We start from the raw sequence: 23,667 nt of genomic DNA on the forward strand, positions 1-23,667 counted from the left end.
TTCGCCGATTTCCAACCTTTTAAATCACATTTCCAGTTAATGATTATACAGCTGTTCCTTATACCTGGGCAACATGATAACAGCCGCAGCGGGTCATCAAAAAGGTTGACGTTCCTCAAAGTGGTGCGTGGCGGTATGCAGCCATTATATTCTGCCACCTTCATGTACGCTAATTAGATTAAAGGTATAAGATCAATCAAACCGCTCGGCTCCAGAAAGATTAATGGCTTCTGAACTGACTGTATTAATTATTCCTACTCCGACATGGAAATAAAAAGACTCAAGGAAGTAAAAATAGCCAAAATGGGAGGAAAAAGGCCAAAGATGATGAATAAATGGAATCAAGACAATCAAGCACTCAGCATTATTATGTCTTAGGTAATAAATATTGGCTCTGGCAGCTGGTTGAGGATGGACTGTGTCATTACAAGTAGCCACCTATAGATGGCACCAGAGAGGCTAGCAGTTTTCCTACTTCTGGAGGAGAGCTAATTTGCATACATTTTCCCAGGGAGCATTGCCTTAAAGACAATTATATCCACAGCCATATTAAACAAAAACAATTGTTCAATACACTGTGTGAATGCCCATTGTTTGCATTGACTTCAATGCAACACATTTATTTATGACAAGAATGGACGTTCTTGTTCGCTGTGTGAACATACTGTAGCCTTAGTTTGAACTTGCACAAATTCAGAACCTAAACTTTACATGACTTTGGATTTTATCCTTCCGTCTGTATACTGAGCGTCTCAGAGGTTAGTGGGTGGTGCTCTGCACCCAACTGCTCAGTGCAGCCTACAGAAACAGGGACACCAGTCACTGACAGGAGTCCCTGCTCCTCTACATACTGTACCATGAGAATTACCAAATCAGAACTGAAACAAATGAATCACGAAGCAGATCACTGATATTGTTGACATCTGTTGTCATTTCCCCTCTAACACAAACTCCAGTATTCCTGAATTTTTGAGCAAAATGTATATTGGAACTTCTTTAACATTTTTACTATGTAATTTCACTCTAGGGTAATGTTTATTAACAAATTAAAGGGGAAGTGCTACAGAAGTACAAAAACTGCAGGCAGGCTGGTGGGGGCAGAAAAGTAATAAACAAACTCACCCATCCTCATGCTTCTGATGCGCCGCTCCTGGTTCCCGTCCATATCAGCCGGCTGTATGTTATGCACCCGGCTTTCCAGTTAAAACGTCCTTGCATATTGCAGTGATCGCCCCTTTAGCCAGTGAGTGACTGGGGCAGTGTCCCATCGCAGTCATTGATTGGTTGGCCAGGCAATCACCAAGCTGAGGATGTGACATTGCAGGTAGCAGAACTACAAGTCACCGACTGATGTGAACAGAACTCAGGAGCCACGCATCAGAGGCACAGGGACAGGGGGCAAAAATATTGCCCCCTCCAGTCTGCCTGCAGTTTTTGTACTTCCGTGGGACGACTTCTTTTGAAAAGGTAAAAATTTGTTACTTTGAAGAAGGGAAAATGTGGTAAACGGACGGCATCAGAAACTAAATTACGACTTACCATTACCAACCACCAGGTGGTGCTATAGGGGATGCCGAGCAATGAGGGTCGGGATCAAGATTCGAAGGGTTTATAACATCTCACTGCTGCTGATGGTTTCTGGGCCATTCATCAACCGGTATCTTGTACAGCCTAGAACACAGGTGTCAAACTGTTGCAAAACTACAATTCCCATCAGCTTTGGATTTGGCTGTCCAGGCATGATGGGAATTGTAGTTTTGCAACAACTGGAGGGTCATAGTTTGACATCTCGAGTCTCTTCCAGCGTCTACTTTGATGGTCAAGCTTGAATGTCCTCCTGCCACCTTGGTACATAGACCCCGGAGAGCTCCATTCTCATATTCCATCTCCTCCCCTTTTGGGGTCATCAGAATGTAACCCGTGTAGCCTGAGGCGTCGCCCACCTTCCCACACAGGGAGGAATCTCTGCCGTCAGATGAATGGCGCGCTCTGATTGATACCGGCCTTTAGCTTAATGACTGCACAGTCATATTATATGCTTTTTGCCAGGATTGAAGTCATTTGTGTAAATTGGTGGCATCTATTACACGGATACAGTACACGGCGGCAGCGGAGGCGCTGAAAGGTATTAATGACAGAATATTGCTTGGCTAATCCTAGTCATACATTTTCATTATACCGTCTGAACCCGAGTGATTGATTTATCAGGTGAGGAGCCAAGATCCGCTGCTAAATGATGATGTTTACAGCCGAGTGTGACGGACGCAGCCGCTCCCGCCAGCCGAGATCATCACATATGTATATAGGTTATTACAGCAGCGGACCCAGCCGCTCCCGCCAGCCGAGATCATCACATATGTATATAGGTTATTACAACACCGGACCAGCCGCTCCCGCCAGCCGAGATCATCACATATGTATATAGGTTATTACAGCAGCGGACCCAGCCGCTCCCGCCAGCCGGGAACATCACAAATGTATATAGGTTATTACAGCACCGGACCAGCCGCTCCCGCCAGCCGAGAAGATCACATATGTACACTACCGTTCAAAAGTTTGGGGTCACCCAAACAATTTTGTGTTTTCCATGAAGAGTCAAGACATTGACAAGGTTAGAAATAAGGATTTGTATGTGAAATAACATTGTTCTTCCATCACACTTTGCTTCCGTCCCAGAATCCTCCTTGTGCAGCAATTCCAGCATTGCACACCTTTGGCATTCTAGCTATTAATCTGTTGGGGTAAGCTGGAGAAATTGCCCCCCACGCTTCTAGAAGCAGCTCCCACAAGTTGGATTGGTTGGATGGGCACTTCTGGCGTACCATACGGTCCAGCTGCTCCCACAATGGGGTGGTGATCTGGTGACTGCGCTGGCCACTCCATTACCTATGATAGAATACCAGCTGCTGCTTCTGCTGGAAATAGTTCTTGCACAATTTGGAGGTGTTTAGGGTCATTGTCCTGTTGTAGGATGAAATTGGCTCCAACCAAGCGCTGCCCACTGGGTATGGCATGGCGGTGCAGAGTGATAGCCTTCCTTATTCACAATCCCTTTTACCCTGTACAAATCTCTCACCTTACCAGCACCAACCCCAGACCATCACATTACCTCCACCATGTATAACAGATGGCGTCAGGCATTCTTCCAGCATCTTCTCATTTGTTCTGCGTCTCACAAACGTTCTTCTTTGTCATCCAAACACCTCAAACTTGGATTCATCCGTCCACAACACTTTTTCCAGTCTTCCTCTGTCCAATGTCTGTGTTCTTTTGCCCATCTTAATCTTTTTCTTTTATTGGCCAGTCTCAGATATGGCTTTTTCTTTGCCACTCTGCCCTGAAGGCCAAAATCCGGCAGCCGCCTCTTCCCTGTAGATGGTGACACTGGTGTTTTGCGGGTACTATTTAATGAAGATGCCAGTTGGGGACCTGTGAGGCGTCTGTTTCTCAAACTAGAGACTCTAATGTGCTTATCTTCTTGCTTAGTTGTGCAACGCGGCCTCCCACTTTTTTTCTACTCTGGTTAGAGCCTGTTTGTGCTGTCCTCTGAAGGGAGTAGGGCACACCATTGTAGGAAATCTTCAATTTCTTAGCAATTTCTGGCATGGAATAGCCTTCATTTCTAAGAACAAGAATAGACTGTCGAGTTTCAGATGAAAGTTCTCTTTTTCTGGACATTTTGAGCGTTTAATTGACCCCACAAATGTGATGCTCCAGAAACACAATCTGCTCAAAGGAAGGTCAGTTTTGTAGCTTCTGTAACGAGCTAGACTGTTTTCAGATGTGTGAACATGATTGCACAGGGTTTTCTAATCATCAATTAGCCTTCTGAGCCAATGAGCAAACACATTGTACCATTAGAACACTGGAGTGATAGTTGCAGGAAATGGGCCTCTATACACCTATGTAGATATTGCACCAAAAACCAGACATTTGCAGCTAGAATAGTCATTTACCACATTAGCAATGTATAGAGTGGATTGGTTTAAATGAGTATGTACCAATATAGAGGGCTCTCTAGAAGCAGGTGGTGTGTTACAAACACTGTCAAGACATATGATTTGTGCACCTGTATAAATTGTACGTCAACATTTATTGCTTGAATCTATATATCATATTGATAGTAGGTCATCGCTGTAAAAAACCTAGTAAGGTAAACCTAATAGTAGAAAGCAGTCTATATGCATAGGAAATACATAAAAATCACATATAAATGCCTAACTAGTATAAAGATAAAAATGGATAAAATCTATAAGATAAAATAAAAATTGTGTGTATATGGAGCCTAGTGAGGTTGCCTGCGCCGGGCCCAGCGCAGGCAGCTCACCTAGATGTATTTAGCAGTAGTCCCGAATCAAGAAGTCTGGCATAGGCTCGTATCGCTGGATGGCCGTTGGAATAATTATATTAGTGTCCTAGTGAGACAGCTTACTTTTCAGATCATACACTTTGGGTGAGATAAGGTGCTATAAATGACAAATGGTGGAATGTCCACCTCTCACCCTGCCGGCGGTAGGGAGCTACCGCCGGCAGGGTGAGAGGTGGACATTCCACCATTTGTCATTTATAGCACCTTATCTCACCCAAAGTGTATGATCTGAAAAGTAAGCTGTCTCACTAGGACACTAATATAATTATTCCAACGGCCATCCAGCGATACGAGCCTATGCCAGACTTCTTGATTCGGGACTACTGCTAAATACATCTAGGTGAGCTGCCTGCGCTGGGCCCGGCGCAGGCAACCTCACTAGGCTCCATATACACACAATTTTTATTTTATCTTATAGATTTTATCCATTTTTATCTTTATACTAGTTAGGCATTTATATGTGATTTTTATGTATTTCCTATGCATATAGACTGCTTTCTACTATTAGGTTTACCTTACTAGGTTTTTTACAGCGATGACCTACTATCAATATGATATATAGATTCAAGCAATAAATGTTGACGTACAATTTATACAGGTGCACAAATCATATGTCTTGACAGTGTTTGTAACACACCACCTGCTTCTAGAGAGCCCTCTATATTGGTACATACTCATTTATTCATTTATATCCTGTGAGCGCTGGGAATAGTGGTGCACTCGAAGGGGGTGGACTCCATTCGTAGGGGTTAGGTGTAGCAGACCTTTACTATTTTTTGGATTGGTTTAAAGTTAGGACTAGTTTGAAGTTATCTTCATTGAAAAGTACAGCGCTTTTCCTTCAAAAATAAGGACATTTCAATGTGACCCCAAACTTTTGAACGGTAGTGTATATAGGTTATTACAGCACCAGACCAGCCACTCCCTGGCAAATGTATGAGTCTTCTATGGTTATCTCACTTACCTCTAATAAAACAAGACCCTCCTTAACGGTAATCTCAGTGTCCTCCTCTATTAAGACCAGAAACTCCTATTAGTTCAGTAACCCCTCTATCAAAACAAGGTCGTCCTCTATTAGCCCAATACCTATTAGCCCAATACCCCCACCCTCAACCCTCTTCTAGGACAAGGTCCTCCTCTATTAGGACAAGGTCCCTCTTTATTAGCCCAGTATCCCTGTGTATTAGGGCAAGGTCCTTCTCTATTAAGACGAGATGCTTCTTTATTAGCTCAGGGCCCTCTCTACTAGGACAAGACCCTCAACCATTAGCCCAGTGTCCCCATCTATAAGGATAAGACCCTTCTCTATTAGCTCAGTATCCCCATCTATAAGGACAAGGTCCTCTTCTATTAGCTCAGTATTCCCCCCATTAGAAGGTATTAGAATATAACCCCCTGTGTATTGTTATTCTCCCTCTATTAGTTCTGAAGCCCCTCTATAGCTTACCACCAGGGCTGCATCCTGTACCTGTATACCATGTGACCCCCACAGTGACTGTTACACTGTATGATCACTGTTTGCCCCACACTGATAACTTCATACAATAATATTGATACAAAATGTAACAAATCTGAATTTAAATGAAACATTTCCTTATGATGTAAATAACATGTAGTCAGCGACTAGAAGACCTGGTAACAGCTACCACTGTAACCTTGTATAGGAACTTATGCTGCTCAGTCATTCTGGTCATTGTAGTTCCTGTCAATGGCCCTGTTCACATTGACTTGAATTAGAAATTGATTTCTACATTGAAATTCTCATCATATCTTGCCTTCACAGTTTCCTGTAACCCCCTTTCACACGCACTGGAAATTTTTACCAAATATTTTTGACGCCACTGCGAAAATAAATTGCATCACAGGAAAGGATGATGTCACCGATTTAATGACATCACATATTTTGGACTAAAACGCTGAGGTTTAGCTCCGGTGAATTACAAGGAGGCTAATATCCACATTTAACTGGTCTAACGTTCTGTTAGGGTGCGTTCACACACATAGGATCTGCAGCAGATTTAATGCTGTTTTCAGTTATTTAGACCAATTCTGCTGCCATACTGTTCATGTGAAGCTACCCTTAAAGGGGTTGTCCAGCATCAGAAACTTGTTCTAAAATAAAACTAATTACCTAAATACATATATAACTTCCCAGTATAGTGTTATTGCAAATTGTTCTGGCATCAAAATAACTTGATTTACTCCTAACAGGAAGTTGTGTAGTCCTTTCATTTTCAATGTATATTGTCTACAATTCCTGAGACAACACATCATCCTCATTTGTTGCACAAGGCCTAGATTGATCTGGACTCTGGGCTCAAGCTCCAGCCCATAAGTGATATCATCTCCACCCCACTAACTTATATCACAATCTCCAAGTCATTCATATCTCTCTATGCTGCCTAGTGCCGAGCAATGCCTCAGGCAGAGGAGAAGACAAGGAATAGATACAGCAGCTTTTGAAGACTTGCTGTGTGTGAAGAGACAGTCTGCTGTGTACAGCAATGTTCGGGTAGGAGTGCTGTGGGAGGAGAGTAGGCAGAGTGGGAGGGCTGTATCAGGGAACTGAAGGAGAGCAATGCACTGAGCAACTGCTTAACCTGGAAGCTCAGTGATCATCTGACAGTAAGAATTCTGTATATGCTCCTGCAGAAAGTAAATACTATAAGGGCGGACTAGACGGACCAAGTGGTCTTTTTATGTCGACAATCTTCTATGTTTTATACAGTTTTTTTTTTTTTTAACCCTTTAAAGGGAATCCGTCAGCTCCCGAGCACTACCTAAGGTGCTGACAGTGTGTTAGCTGGCAGTCCCCCAGTGAGCATGGGGCCTTTTTGGTAATTTTCTGTGAAGCGGATTATGTACAATCTTATGTCTCCTACTGTCACAGAGCTGTTGTTCGTGCCACACTTGTCATGCATCCTCCTCCCTCTCCATGAATAGTCAATGCTGCCCGGCCTCCTGCTCGCTCAGCTGTCAGATTGCAGATCAGTCCTCTGTAGGAAGGTTATCTCTGAAAGAATCTCTCCTCCATAATGTTTAGGAGCTGTGGTCTAAGGGTTACTCACCTGTCTAGAGACTTGCCAGCAGTTCATTCTCTGGTTCGAATCCCCTGATAGAATTTAAATAGATGTCTTTTTTTTTTTTCTCATTATTGTATCATTTTTAAGGCTATGTTCACACACAGTATTTTTGCTCAGTATTTTGGTCAGTATTTTGCAATCAAAACCAGGAGTGGATTGAGAACATAGAAAGGATCTGTTCTCACACTGTTGAAATTGAGCAGATGGCCGTGATTTAATGGCAAATATCAGACGTTTTTTTTTTTTGTTTTTTTTTAAACAATAATTATTTGCCATTAAATGACGGTCATCTGCTTAATTTTTAACAGTGTGTGAACATAGCCTTTCAGTGTTTTTAATCCACTTCTGGTTTTGGTTGCAAAATACTGACCAAAATACTTAGCAAAAATACTGTGTGTGTGAACATAGCCTTAAAAATGATACAATAATGAGAAAAAACAAAACACCTATTTATTTTCCATCAGGGGATTCAAACCAGAGAACAAACTGCTGTCAGGTCTCTAGACAGGTGAGTTACCCCTAGACCACAGCTCCTACACATTAGAGAGGAAAGATTCTTTCAGACATAAACTGCCAACAGAGGACTGATCTGCAATCTGACAGCTGAGCGAGCAGGAGGCCGGGTAGCATTGATTATTCATGAAGAGGGAGGAGGATGCATGACAAGTGTAGCACGAACAACAGCTCTGTGACAGTAGGAGACATAAGATTGTACATAATCAGCTGCACGGAAAATTACCAAAAAGGCCCCATGCTCACTGGGGGACTGCCAGCTACAGTACACTGTCAGCACCTCAGGTAGTGCTCGGGAGCTGACGGATTCCCTTTAAGTCAGAGTGTGAACAGAACCATAGTTTATTGATCTACCCAGGATCAGACGGCATTCTTTTTACATATCTATTTCACTAAAGCATCTCCTATAAACACACATTTATATAAAATAATTCTATTGTGATCACTGGACACTTGTTTTCTCCCATATCCCTGACATTTGGGATGTGATCCGCGCTGGTATTAGAGTATAAGGGACCTACTTGATTCTGGATCTGAGTTGCCGTCGCCCTCAGTTCGGCTATTGGTGGACGATTGCTCGTAATACTCCTCCTGGCCGAAGCCGAGGGGCAGAGGATGGGACACGTTGGAGCCGTTGCTGGGTTCGGGGTCTCCCAATCCACTATCGCTGCAACTCTCCTGAGAACCGTCAGGGAGATGGAAGGTGACGCGACGCTGAGCCTGGAAGAGATGGAAGAAATGACAAATATAAGAGAGACGCACAACAAAGATGGTGAAGAACATGTATTACTGAGGCCGGGATGCATCGATAACGCCAGACCCCTGACCACATTGTTATATGTATTATTAAAGGGGTTGTTCACTAAAAGAAAATTCTTTCAAATCAACTGGTGCCAGAGATTTGTAATTTACTTCTATTAAAAAAATCTCCAGTCGTCCAGTACTTATCAGCTGCCGCATGTCCTGCAGGAAGTGGTGTGTTAGAAGAGGTTTTCTATGGGGATTTGCTGCTGCTCTGGACAGTTCCTGACATTGACAGAGATGGCAGCAGAGAGCACTGTGTCAGACTGGAGAGAATACACCACTTCCTGCAAGACGTACAGCAGTTTATAAGCACAGGAAGGCTGGAGATTTTTTTTAATAGAAGTGAATTACAAAAAGCTATAAAATTTTCTGAAACCAGTTGATTTGAAAGAAAAAAAAAAAAATCAAATAAAAAATGCACCAAATCAGCACACCCCTGAAATCCTCTGTGCTGCAGTGGTGCAGTAGATTTATTATTGACACATGCTCAGATCCTGTCTTTTCTCCCCCTTCCCCGCCAGTTAGGATTTTTCGCCGATGAGAAGAAAACAAAGAAATTATTAATAACAACAAAATTTTGTGCACGATGTCAACAACATAACAGGCGCTGTTCACACAGTGAGGCGTTTATCACCTCGCCCCGGACGCTGACGTCACCCAATGATAAAAATTCCTCATACTGTATATATATATATTTCTGTTTAAACCCTTAAGGGCAAATCAAAACCCACGCGTTCATTTAGTCTACATTGTGTAGATGAATTGATTTACCATATGGCGGTATGGATTAACTGAGTAAGTGAAGGTGTAATTATACCTGCCTATAAAGTAACTGAAAAGCTGCACAGATGTAGCAGAGCTGGATGGATTGTCAGGATCTGTTGTATATTATAAGACAGTGAGCGAAAAGGAGCAACCGGAATTACACAGGGAGGAAGAATATCTGCTGCTGATCTGGTGTTTATAAAAGTTATTAATAATAAAGTTACAGGTAGAAACAGAGATCCCTCCTCCCCAACTACACATCACTACTGATCCTCAGTCCCATCCTGTATTATACCCCAGAGCTGCACTTACTATTCTGCTGGTGGGGTCACTGTGTACATACATTACATTACTGATCCTGAGTTACATCCTGTATTATACTCCAGAGCTGCACTCACTATTCTGCTGGTGGGGTCACTGTGTACATACATTACATTACTGATCCTGAGTTACATCCTGTATTATACTCCAGAGCTGCACTCACTATTCTGCTGGTGGGGTCACTGTGTACATACATTACATTACTGATCCTGAGTTACATCCTGTATTATACTCCAGAGCTGCAGTCACTATTCTGCTGGTGGGGTCACTGTGTACATACATTACATTACTGATCCTGAGTTATATTCTGTATTATACTCCAGAGCTGCACTCACTATTCTGCTGGTGGGGTCACTGTGTACATACATTACATTACTGATCCTGAGTTACATCCTGTATTATACCCCAGAGCTGCACTCACTATTCTGCTGGTGGGGTCACTGTGTACATACATTACATTACTGATCCTGAGTTACATCCTGTATTATACTCCAGAGCTGCACTCACTATTCTGCTGGTGGGGTCCCTGTGTACATACATTACTGATCCTGAGTTACATCCTGTATTATACTCCAGAGCTGCACTCACTATTCTGCTGGTGGGGTCACTGTGTACATACATTACATTACTGATCCTGAGTTACATCCTGTAATATACCCCAGAGCTGCACTCACTATTCTGCTGGTGGGGGTCACTGTGTACATACATTACTGATCCTGAGTTACATCCTGTATTATACCCCAGAGCTGCACTCACTTTTCTGGTGAGGTCACTGTGTACATACATCACATTACTGATCCTGTACTGATATGAGGTATGTACATAGTCACCCCCAGCAGAATAGTGAGTGCAGCTCTGGAGTATAATAGAGGATGTAACTCAGGATCAGTAATGTAATGTATGTACACAGTGACCCCACCAGCAGAATAGTGAGTGCAGCTCTGGAGCATAATACAGGATGTAACTCAGGATCAGTAATGTATGTACACAGTGACCCCACCAGCAGAATAGTGAATGCAGCTCTGGAGTATAATACAGGATGTAACTCAGGATCAGTAATGTATGTACACAGTGACCCCACCAGCAGAATAGTGAGTGCAGCTCTGGAGTATAATACAGGATGTAACTCAGGATCAGTAATGTATGTACACAGTGACCAAACCAGCAGAAAAGTGAGTGCAGCTCTGGAGTATAATGCAGGATTTAACTCAGGATCAGTACAGGATAAATAATGTAGCTCACTGATGGAAAGTTCCTTTAAGTAATTTTGAAGATGTCGGATGTTACATGTATCACTGTATAGGAGTCTCAGCTGAGCGATCTTTCCCCTCTTCTCCACTCTACACTCTATAACACATATGGCAATTAAGAAATTAAAATGTTACTCAATGTCATCTGTCATATGCGTCCAGACGGCGGCATTCTATCAGACGCTAAGTGGCGGTACAATGCGTCTGTCTTCCCAAGCTTGGTAATATATTCCCATCCAATTTCTGCCTCTTTTATGTGCGTTTTACTTTAAAGACGCTCTTTTAACTGGCAATTTGACACATATTTAGCATAAGGTAACGTCTTTCTGAAGTCTAATGAAATGGTTGCGGCTGCCTAACGGCTTCCATATTAAAATCCCTCTTTACTCTTTTCTAATGTTGTGTCTTTTATGATTAGTATGAAAGATGAAATTTTAATTGGTTGCTGTTGTCAGGCAAAAAAATAAATAAAAAAATGATTACGAACAGATCGCGCGTCGCCCTAAAATGTTGCCGGGACCCGCGTCTATCTTTGTGTTAGTGTAAGATAGGGAGACGCTTTAATCAAAGGAGTTTATGACATGGCAACATCCGCAATCTGGTTACACGGTGAGTGGCGTGAATACAAATCCTCCCGCTCTGCGCGCCTGCCTGGGGACGGTGAAGCCGTTGCGTCGTGTTGTGGTAACTTTTTGAAAGTCCTCACTATGTATGTTTTCTTCATTTCGTCCAAATCAGAGATTGTTTTCATAGTTTTTTTTTTTTTTTACTATTTGATAAGGGATTGTGTGAGGCCTTGGTGAGTATTGGTTGACTTGTAGTATTTTTTTTTTCCTTTGGAGGGGGGGGGGAGATGCAGTAATAATTTCTATCCTTTTAAAAAAAAAAAAAAAAAAAACGTTATGAAAAACATTTTACATATCTATCTATTATTATTTTTAAAATAATTTTTTTTTTTACCAAATTTGTATTTAAAAATGTAATTTTTTTTCCTATTTGAATCAAATTAAAGAAGTTGGTTGGTGTTTTTTTTCTTGTCCTGATCCTCCTGCTGATGCTGTTCAGGTTATTCATGGTCCCCACTGCTCCCTGTTTCCCACTTTCCTCTTTAACACATGACTGCCCAGCCAATCATTCTGCACAGTGGTGACACGCCTCCATAACTGATTGGTTGAGCAGACATTTCCTGTGTGTTGAAGCAGGAAGCAGTGGGGACCAGGAATTATGTGGACAGGAGCAGCAGTGGGGGATTGGGGAAAATGAGTGTATGTTTTTTTTTTTTTTTAGGCAGCCTGGGATAAGGTTTGATTTACTGTATATTTATTAATTAGCTTTTTCTGTCACCAGAGAACATCTTTAAAGGGGTAGTGCACCAAAAAAAATTTTCTTTCAGATCAACTGCTGCCATGAAGTGCCAGAGATTTGTAATTTACTTCTATTAAAAAATATCAAGCCTTCCAGTGCTTATCAGCTGCTGTATGCCCAGCAGGAAGTGGTATTATTTCCAGTCTGGAGAGCAGGAGAGGTTTTCTATGGGGATTTGCTGCTGCTCTGGACAGTTCCTGACATGGACAGAGGAGGCAGCAGAGAGCACTGTGTCAGACAGGAAAGAAAACACCACTTCCTGCTGGACACACAGCAGCTGTTAAGTACTGGAAGGCTTGAGATTTTTTAATAGAAGTAAATTACAAATCTCTGGCACTTCATGGCAGCAGTTGATTTGAAAGAATTTTTTTTTTTGTGCACTACCCCTTTAAGTCAAGTTTTACACAAAGCATTTGTTGTAAGAGAATGTTTTGGGAAAACAAAGAAAAGGAGATAAAAAAAAAACATGTTACCAGTGTAACAAAAATCCCCAAAAATAACGCAAAAAAATGCTATAAAAATTATTAAATGTGGGATGTTTTATATGCAAGAAAAGAAAAATAGAAAAAAAATTATGTTAAGGATGTCTTAGCTGTCATGGTTTCTGTTCTAGTGGAAACTATGACAACGGGGCCGAACACAGTGATGCCCCCTCCAGGCAGTACATAGTGATGCCTCCTCCAGGCAGTACACAGTGATGCCCCCTCCAGGCAGTACATAGCGATGCCCCCTCCAGTCAGAACACAGCAATGCCCCCACCAGGCAGGACACAGCAATGCCCCCACCAGACAGGACACAGTGATGCCCCCTTCAGACAGTACATAGTGATGCCCCCTCCAGGCAGGACATAGTGTTGCCACTTCCAGGCAGTACATAGTGATGCCCCCTCCAGACAGTACATAGCGATGCCCCCTACAGGCAGGACATAGCGATGCCCCCTCCAGGTACTACATAGAGATATTTCCTCCAGGCAGGACATAGTGATGCAACTTCCAGACAGGACATAGTGATGCCGCCTCCAGACAGTATATAGCAATTCCCCCTCCAGGCAGGACATAGCGATGCCCCCTCCAGGCAGGACATAGTGATGCCACTTCCAGGCAGGACATAGTGATGACACCTCCAGGTAGTACATAGCGATGCCCCCTCCAGACAGGACATAGCGATGCCCCCTCCAGGCAGGACATAGTGATGTCCCCTCCAGACAGGACATAGCGATGCCCCCTCCAGACAGGACATAGCGATGCCCCCTCCAGGCAGGACATAGTGATGACACCTCCAGGTAGTACATAGCGATGCCCCCTCCAGACAGGACATAGCGATGCCCCCTCCAGGCAGGACATAGTGATGCCCCCTCCAGGCAGGACATAGTGATGCAACTTCCAGGCAAGACATAGCGATGCCCCCTCCAGACAGGACATAGCGATGCCCCCTCCAGACAGGACATAGCGATGCCCCCTCCAGGCAGGACATAGTGATGACACCTCCAGGTAGTACATAGCGATGCCCCCTCCAGACAGGACATAGCGATGCCCCCTCCAGACAGGACATAGCGATGCCCCCTCCAGGCAGGACATAGTGATGACACCTCCAGGTAGTACATAGCGATGCCCCCTCCAGACAGGACATAGCGATGCCCCCTCCAGGCAGGACATAGTGATGACACCTCCAGGTAGTACATAGCGATGCCCCCTCCAGACAGGACATAGCGATGCCCCCTCCAGGCAGGACATAGTGATGCCCCCTCCAGGCAGGACATAGTGATGCAACTTCCAGGCAAGACATAGCGATGCCCCCTCCAGACAGTATATAGCAATGCCCCCTCCAGACAGGACATACTGATGCCCCCTCCAGGCAGGACATAGCGATGTCCCCTCCAGGCAGGATATAGTGATGCCCCCTCCAGGCAGTACATAGTGATGCCCCCTCCAGGCAGTACATAGTGATTCCCCCTCCAGGCAGGACATAGCGATGCCCCCTCCAGGCAGTACATAGTGATGCCCCCTCCAGGCAGTACATAGTGATGCCCCCTCCAGGTAGTACATAGTGATTCCCCCTCCAGGCAGTACATAGTGATTCCCCCTCCAGGCAGTACATAGTGATGCCCCCTCCAGGCAGGACATAGTGATGCCCCCTCCAGGCAGTACATAGTGATGCCCCCTCCAGGCAGTACACAGTGATGCCCCCTCCAGGCAGTACATAGTGATTCCCCCTCCAGGCAGTACATAGTGATTCCCCCTCCAGGCAGTACATAGTAATGCCCCCTCCAGGCAGGACATAGTGATTCCCCCTCCAGGCAGTACATAGTGATGCCCCCTCCAGGCAGTACATAGTGATTCCCCCTCCAGGCAGTACACAGTGATGCCCCCTCCAGGCAGTACATAGTGATTCCCCCTCCAGGCAGTACACAGTGATGCCGCGTTTCACCATTGGTTGCAGCTGAAATATGATAAAATTACGTTAATGTTCCTGAGATCCTGTATAAAAGCATCAGGCGGGAAGCCGCTGCCGTCTCTGATTACTCAACAGGTTTTATTCTATATGGTCTTTAATATTCCTCGTATAGGAGTCTAATTACAGCAATAAAATGGTGAACTTTGAGCGGCTGATCCTTTCATCAGTCATTTCCACATAAATAATACAAGAGGCTTTTTTCTCTCTTTTCTCTGATAATTCCACCCGATTCCCACTGAGGAAATCCTGTGTGTAAATCACTGCTCTCCTCCGGCCCAAGAGGCCCACCTAAAGATATGAGGATGCTGGGGGCGATTCTGCAAGAAAAATGCATCATCTATACATTGTATGAAGGAGATGTAAATGTGTCAGAAGGAAATGAAAAATGGATGTGTATGTGATCAACACGTTACATCTCACATGTAGAATCAATCTACATACATTACTGATCCTGTACTGATCCTGAGTTACATCTTCTATTATGCTCCAGAGCTGTGTGGTGTCCCACCACAGGTGTTCCAAGTTACACCCTTCGCAAAAGCCTGTACTTATTTTGTGTAAGTAGTGATGTAGATGTGATAAAGTTTCACCACTAGATGTCACTATTGTAAGTATATGCATGTAGTTGCTGCACCTATGGGAGTATCTCCTTCTATCCTATCACTTTCTTCTTTACTTCTTCATGCACTCTTCACCCACTCACAGCACACCTTAAAGTACAGTAGCTGTAGATAGGAGGTCACATGGGTAGAGGAAATGTGTGGTCTTTTGATATTGGACTTTGTAGGGGAAGGACGCAAGCTAGAACGCTCCCTACAGTGGTTCTTTTGGGCTCTGGCCCTTTGCCAGGTCCCCAGTCACAGTCTTAGGTTCCTGAATGGTGAGGAGGCAGGACAGGACACACCTAACAGTTTATCTTCAAGTAACGCTACACAACACTATGCAGTGTTAAATCCCTTACAGGAGAGGACAAGTCAGAGATCATTTCAACCCACGCCGTGGACTTGAAAAGTCACAGTGCAGGACAGTATCCACAAAGCCAAAGAAAGCTAGGAACTGGTCCGGATAGAGCAAAGTTGCTAAGAGCCTAGGAACTCTATCTCTGAGCATGGTTGTCAGCAGGGAACCCTCAGCACTCATCCCAGGTAACAGGGACTGGGGCTTGTGTCACCCTCTAGGACAGGACCCCCTAACACTGGTAGGGTAACAGGTGGTTAATTCCAATAAGAGTCGATGCACGGGCACAAGTGTTCTCTTTCAAGTATTCTCCAACATCCCGGCAGAGCACATTACTACTTGGTTTGGGACTCTCACAACATCCTCCTCTCTGCTCCTCTGATTCTTTGTATCTCTCAACACGAAACTCATTTAGCACGACTGTACTATCCGCTACACTCTGATCACAGACCTGGATCATGTATTATCAAGTGTCTTATCAAGTCTGTACTATACTCTGTCAATGGAAAGTTGTATGTTCTGCTGCACCTAAGTACCTTCAGATTATACAAGCTTTTATTTATGGTAAAGAGACTCTGTGATTTTTCGTACATTACATTACATTTTTACATACATTACATTACTGATCCTGAGTGACATCCTGTATTATACTCCAGAGCTGCACTCACTATTCTGCTGGGGAGTGACTATGTACATACATTACTGATCCTGAGTTACATCCTGTATTATACTCCAGAGCTGCACTCACTATTCTGCTGGGGAGTGACTATGTACATACATTACTGATCCTGAGTTACATCCTGTATTATACTCCAGAGCTGCACTCCCTATTCTGCTGGGGATTGGCTATGTACATACATTACATTACTGTTCCTGCACAGATAAGCCATTTGGGGATGCTTGTCCAGACACTTATTATTCTCAGTAACTACCTGCAGAATTGTGAGTACAGCTCTGAGGTATATAACAGGCAACTCATGATGAGAATAAATCCACAACTCTATTAGAAGTTCTGCAACTGGGAAACTTCTAAGTGATATCAGTAAGGATTATTACAGTGCAGATTATTACACTCTCCTTCCGCAGCCACAATCTGTGACCCTTGGTTTTTACTACTGAATCATGAAGACGACTCAAGGACCGATATTTACTGAGGATTTTATCATTTAAAGGGGAAACACTTCTTAATATTTAATGGAGGTCTCCGGGGCATCCTGATATAATGTGATTTATCCAAGGTCACTGAGAGCAGAGGAGAAGATTTACACCAGGGTCCCCGGGACGTATCTCACAGGGGGTGAATGTGCTTAACCCCGGTGTCAGCTCAGCCGTCCTGGGAGGCAATATAAAGTATTTATAGCCTGGGCCCAAATTATTACCAATCAGTGACCTCGAGCCGCAGCCTTTATGGGCCGCAAACAGCGCAAGGTCCCCGATCTCTTCTACAACTCGCAGCTTCTTTGCTAAATGTTCTCCAGAAAGTTCTACAGAATTGTTATATTATTATTATTATCCAAACTACATGGTCAAAAGATACGAGCGGAAATATAGAGAACATTGTTGTCAAGTTCTGTAATAAATAATAATTATACAGATTATATACAGGATTTACATCAGCTGTCCATGGATAACTATCATCCCAAACCAACTCATCATCCCATCACTTTATCCATTTTTTATATCATCTATCTATCTATCTATCTATCTATCTCCTATCTATCTATCTATCTATCTATCTATCTATCTATCTATCTATCTATCTATCTATCTATCTATCTATCTATCTCCTATTTATCTTCTATCTATCTATCTCCTATCTATCTATCTATCTATCTATCATCTATCTATCTATCTATCTATCTCCTATCTATCTCCTATCTACCTATCTATCTATCTATCTATCTCCTATCTATCTATCTCCTATCTATCTATCTATCTCCTATCTATCTCCTATCTACCTATCTATCTATCTATCTATCTATCTATCTATCTATCTATCTCCTATCTATCTATCTATCTCCTATCTATCTATCTCCTATTTATCTTCTATCTATCTATCTCCTATCTATCTCTCTATCTATCTATCTATCTATCTATCTCCTATCTATCTATCTCCTATCTATCTATCTATCTATCTATCTATCTATCTATCTATCTATCTATCTATCTATCTATCTATCTCCTATCTATCTATCTCTCTATTATCTATCTATCTATCTATCTCCTATCTATCTCTCTATCTCTCTATCTATCTATAAATAAATACTGGAAACAAAAGGAAGGGAAACACAAGGGACAACAAATACTGCGAGATCTTGAGGAGAACTGGCTCACATGAATCTGAATGAAACCTGAGAGAAATCTGAATGAAAATCTGAGAAAAATCTGCATACGAACTGGCTCAACTAAATCTTTCCAGCTATAGATATGATAATAATACACAATAATGAGACTGGATGAGAAAATACACTCCTACATAAACTGGACTTTCTCTGAGGTATATGTAACCTGACTTCTCTTACTCAGAGGAGGAGCTATCTGACTTAGACACTGGAAAATATACTGTTTTACAAAAGAGGCACTCTACTCTGAGGCAATCAATGTAACCTTGTGCTTACTCAGAGGAGGAAATACAAAGACTTCGATAACACTGGAATGCAATGGTAGAAAAAAGTACAATAATGAAATAAGTGCAATAATACCCTGTGTGGAACACACAATCACAGGAAAGTGCATTAGGAAGGAATGGGTTAAGTGTCTCTGTGAGGTAGAGTCTCTTTCAGTCAATTAGACATCGTCCATGTAAAAGGCTCTGGGACAGGCACTAGAGAACCTTTTGTTACTGTAAGTGTCCATCAGCTCATGGCTGGTTAGTACAGGGAACTTGGTCAGGAGGACCAGGCACGAACCTTGAACGTTGCATGAACTAAATGGTGAAACAGCACACAAAAAAAAAACAGTCATAGAACTCAGCCCTTGGGAGGACATTTAACAGAAATGTCCTGGAGGACCCCAAGTGGCACCCCTCTTCTTCTCCCAGGGGTAATACCGGGAGGAAGCCGGAGCAGGAGCCTCATCTGCTGCGGTGGTGACCACGAGGCTAGGGGTCACGGTGGTCACAGGAGAGACAGTAGGGGCCACATGGTAGGTAGCGGTGGTGGTCGCAGCTTTAGCCACGGCAGTGGTAGGGGAAGTCACCGTAGTAGCCATGGTGAGGGGGGCTTTAGCCACCGGAGGTAGCAAGGTTAGGGCCTGCTTGATCTCATCCGCCAACTTCTTGATAACCGGGTCGTCCCCAAACACCCACTGAGGCAGGGATGGTGACTCGGGCCCGGGGAGCCTCCAGGGACTGGCGTAGCAGGTGGCCTTAAAGTTATCCCCCTGGCTAGAGGCAGGAAGAGGGGCGCCCGGAACCCCGGTACTCACGGATCCATCGTTTTCTGGCGAGGTCGATCCTCCTGTGGAGAAGGCAACCTCGGGAGTGCTGGAGCAACGAGATCCCGGTGAGACGCTGGCGATGGAGACAGGCTCTTCCTCCGGACCGTTGGAGACTGGTGTAGAGCCCCAACTGATATCGCTGTCGGAGGGTGGCGGCATAAGCAGGCACGCAGGATTGAGCAGAGGCAGACTCTCAGGCAGTGTAGGCATCACAAGCGCTGGGGCTGCAGGCAGGTGCTCTTCATAGGCCGCCATCTTGCGTTCCACTGGCCGGAACTTGTAGCAGGAAGGGGAGGAGCGCCAGGCTGGAGGATCAGGCTCCAAAGTCTGCCCAGCAACAATGACGTCAGTGGAAGCGGCCGGCCAATCAGGAGAGACACAGTCATTATCAATGGCGCCAAGCAATTCGCGCTTCTCAGCCGCATGGCAGTTAACCCCCTCATCACCGGGGGATGGCGCAGGTAGAAATAACAGCAAGAAGCTGCCATTTTGTGTACAGTCTAAGCCGTGCAGCGACTCAGTAATCAAAACTCCCATGGCAATTTTAGCAAAGTCTCTGGAGACGATAATAAACTATAGATCTTGTACACCGCGTGGCGTGTGTATCCTGTTCGTGGCGCCAAATGCGATGCCCTGGCCCCTGGGGGCCACTTCCGCAGTGCTGGTGTTATGAGCGGGCAATGACCGGGCAGCTGCAGGGGTTATACTTGTCACGGTATAGGCCTGAGGGCAGCACAGCTGTAGGGCCGGTCTGTGGAATCTGCGGGTGATGATGGGCATGCGATTCTTCGCTGCACCTAGTCAGGGCACCAGTTAGTGGACACCAATGCCAGGGTTCAGTAACAGCGGTTTTATTATAGAAAAGGTAACTAGTAGCAACAGTTCTGTCCGGATGCAACCGGGTATATAGCAGGCTCTGACAAATAAAGCAGGAGTGGTGCTGCATAGGCTATGAGAATACGTGCCGGATGATGGGAGTAGGAGTATGAGAGAAATAGCGTTGCTGGGTGGATTAGCTTGAGAATAATACTTGCTGTGAATCCTTGCAGCGATGAGGAGAGACAACGGAATGACACCCAGATGAGAGAGAAGAATCCGGACACTTGAGCAGGCAGATACAGCCGAAGACTTGAATATAGCAGCAGAATCAGTCACTCTTCTTATGGTGAAGAGGCTGCAGAGAAGAAGCCCAACTCCTCTGAGGCAGGAGAGGGACGACACACATCCTCCTTGCTTGGAAGCAGGGGGAAGACTAACTTGTTAGGAGGAAGTGGGAGGTCACATGGTTGCTCCTAGCCAGAACTAGTCGGCCATTGGAGGAACCATGGTTACAGGTCACGTGATCAGCAGCCTTGCATACCACTGTACAATGCAATAATACACAGGAATACATGAGAATACACATGAGAATGCACATTACCAGAGAATACTAGGGGAAAACCAGCAGCAGTTGCAGTGCAAACACTTACCAGAACAGGCATGGACACAGCAATAGAAATGGCCATAATAGGAGTAGTAGTCTGCATGTTCTGGGACACTGCATATCTATCTCCTATCTATCTATCTATCTATCTATTATCTATCTATCTATCTATCTATGTATCTCCTATCTATCTATCTATCTCCTATCTATCTATCTTCTATCTATCTATCTCCTATCTATCTATCTATCTATCTATCTTCTATCTATCTATCTATCTATCTATCTATCTCCTATCTATCTATCTCCTATGTATCTATCTATCTATCTATCTATCTCCTATCTATCTATCTCCTATGTATCTATCTATCTATCTATCTATCTATCTCCTATCTATCTATCTCCTATCTATCTATCTCCTATCTATCTATCTATCTATCTATCTATCTATCTATCTATCTCCTATCTATCTCCTATCTATCTATCTATCTATCTATCTATCTATCTATCTATCTATCTATCTATCATCGCCTATCTATCTCCCCTATCAAAGTTTACAAGTAAGGATAGTTGAAACATAAAACACGTTAGGCCTGGGTTTCTCTTGTAGTGTAAAATATGGTTACTTTGGTGTTCCAGTTCAACATATAGACTTGTTTTATATACTTTTTACAAAACAGAATTACGTTTTACAGAAGTGTCGGCCATTGGGATAGTTGTTTGCCGTTCAACTAAAAGCACTACTCCCAGGTTGACGGCAAACAAATTGGTAAAAGATTGTCTTCTCTGCTGGTTGGTAAAGGGTTGTCTTCTCTGAATATTGGTAAAGGGTTGTCTTCTCTGCTGGATGGTAAAGGGTTGTCTTCTCTGCTGGTTGGTAAAGGGTTATCTTCTCTGCTGGTTGGTAAAGGGCTGTCTTCTCTGCTGCTCGGTAAAGGGCTGTCTTCTCTGATGGTTGGTAAAGGGTTGTCTTCTCTGCTGGTTGGTAAAGGGCTGTCTTCTCTGATGGTTGGTAAAGGGTTGTCTTCTCTGCTGGTCAGTAAAGGGTGGTCTTCTCTGATTATTGGTAAAGGGTTGTCTTCTCTGCTTGATGGTAAAGGGTTGTCTTCTCTGATGATTGGTAAAGGCTGGTCTTCTCTGATTGGTAACGGGTTGTCTTCTCTGATGGTTTGAAAGGGTTGTCTTCCCTGATCGGTAAAGGGTTGTCTTCTCTGCTGGATGGTAAAGGGTTGTCTTCTCTGCTGGATGGTAAAGGGTTGTCTTCTCTGCTGGATGGTAAAGGGTTGTCTTCTCTGATGATTGGTAAAGGGCTGTCTTCTCTGATGATTGTTAAAGGGTGGTCCTCTCTGATTGGTAAAGGTTTGTCTTCTCTGCTGGTTGGTAAAGGGCTGTCTTCTCTGCTGGTTGGTAAAGGGTTGTCTTCTCTGCTGGTTAATAAAGGGTAGTCTTCTCTGCTGGTTGGTAAAGGGTTGTCTTCTTTGATGGTTTGAAAGGGTTGTCTTCTCTGATGGTTGGTAAAGGGTTGTCTTCTCTGATGGTTGGTAAAGGGTTGTCTTCTCTGCTGGATGGTAAAGGGTTGTATTCTCTGATTATTGGTAAAGGGTTGTCTTCTCTGATTGGTAAAGGGCTGTCTTCTCTGATGGTTTGAAAGGGTTGTCTTCCCTGATCAGTAAAGGGTTGTCCTCTCTGCTGGTTGGTAAAGGGTTGTCCTCTCTGCTGGTTGGTAAAGGGTTGTCCTCTCTGCTGGTTGGTAAAGGGTTGTCCTCTCTGCTGGTTGGTAAAGGGTTGTCTTCTCTGCTGATTAGTAAGGGGTTATCTTTTACGATGAGTTTGGTTTTCTGCTTTATAGAATGGATACACATTGGTGTCAGAAGAGAAACATCAGAAAACAAATCCTCTGCTGGAAAAACACAAGCTGGTAGGGGCAGCATTATGGTCTGGGGAATGTTCTTGCAGCATTCTCTGGATCACTCATCCACATGAAGACGCTCTCAGCAAATCTGGCTATGTATCCATCCCGACAGATCAAAAATACCCATACATGCTGATTATCTCCTCTAGGGTGGATGGGATCTTCCAACCAGATAATGGGACATCACACAGCAAGAAATATTTGACATTGGTTTGAAAAGCATGACCAAGACTTCCCAGTACTACCCATACCCTATAATTCCTAAAACTTGAACCCAGCTGAGCATCTGTGGGACGATCTAGATAGGGTTGTTGGCTTTGAGGACCCTGCAGTAGCTGTGGGAGGCAGTTAGCATGGCACATACAAGGTCCTTATGGAGTCACTCGGCGTCCATCTAGCTGCTGTCCACGACGCACATAATGTTCACTCTGGATATTATCCACTGGTCACAATAATGGACTCCACTGTGTATATCACTTACAGTATATCAATCTATTCTTTTCTATCCTATCAGTTTCATATTATCTATCTCCTATCTAGTCCATCTACTATGAACTTTTATTGCTTTAAGCCTTTTTTAATGGGAAATAGGACAAATATAAATGCTTTATTATCAGGACTCCGACCTCCAGAATACTGACTGAAGATTATATAGAAAACATATACCAGTGACTTTGCTTCTATTACCATAAACGCTCTTAGAATCTATCGCCTCCATACGAACACATACAAGGAAGCCCTTAAAGAAACATAATGGCGAAACATCTATCATTTCACAAATGACTCCCTTTCTCCCCCTGTCATCCACCAAAGTGCAAATTGCCAAGTCCATTTGTTTGCAGGTTGCTTTTGATAAGCTCTTTCTTCGAGTAGTATAAATGTTCCACCAGCATCTTGGAGCACAGCGAGAGACCTCTGACTGCATCTGGCCACATTCAAGCCTCTACTTCCCACTGATCCCTTCAAGACGTTAAGAGACCATAGTCAGCAATTAATTTTGTTCCAACGACACAAGA

At 43.8% G+C, this 23,667-nt stretch overlaps 1 protein-coding gene across 3 annotated transcripts in view; it reads right to left on the bottom strand.

The window, feature by feature from the left end:
* The window catches only part of PCDH11X (protocadherin 11 X-linked), a 953,301-nt gene that overhangs the window by 197,407 nt on the left and 732,227 nt on the right, over window positions 1-23,667 (bottom strand). For all 3 annotated transcript variants that reach the window (XM_069985681.1, XM_069985679.1, XM_069985680.1), the window contains one exon: window positions 8,487-8,685. In XM_069985681.1, the coding sequence (XP_069841782.1) occupies window positions 8,487-8,685 (199 nt within the window). The remainder of the gene's footprint in view (window positions 1-8,486; window positions 8,686-23,667) is intronic.

The sequence above is a fragment of the Dendropsophus ebraccatus genome, chromosome 10 (genome assembly GCF_027789765.1).
Source record: "Dendropsophus ebraccatus isolate aDenEbr1 chromosome 10, aDenEbr1.pat, whole genome shotgun sequence".
In the NCBI taxonomy this organism is placed as follows: Eukaryota; Metazoa; Chordata; class Amphibia; order Anura; family Hylidae; genus Dendropsophus; species Dendropsophus ebraccatus.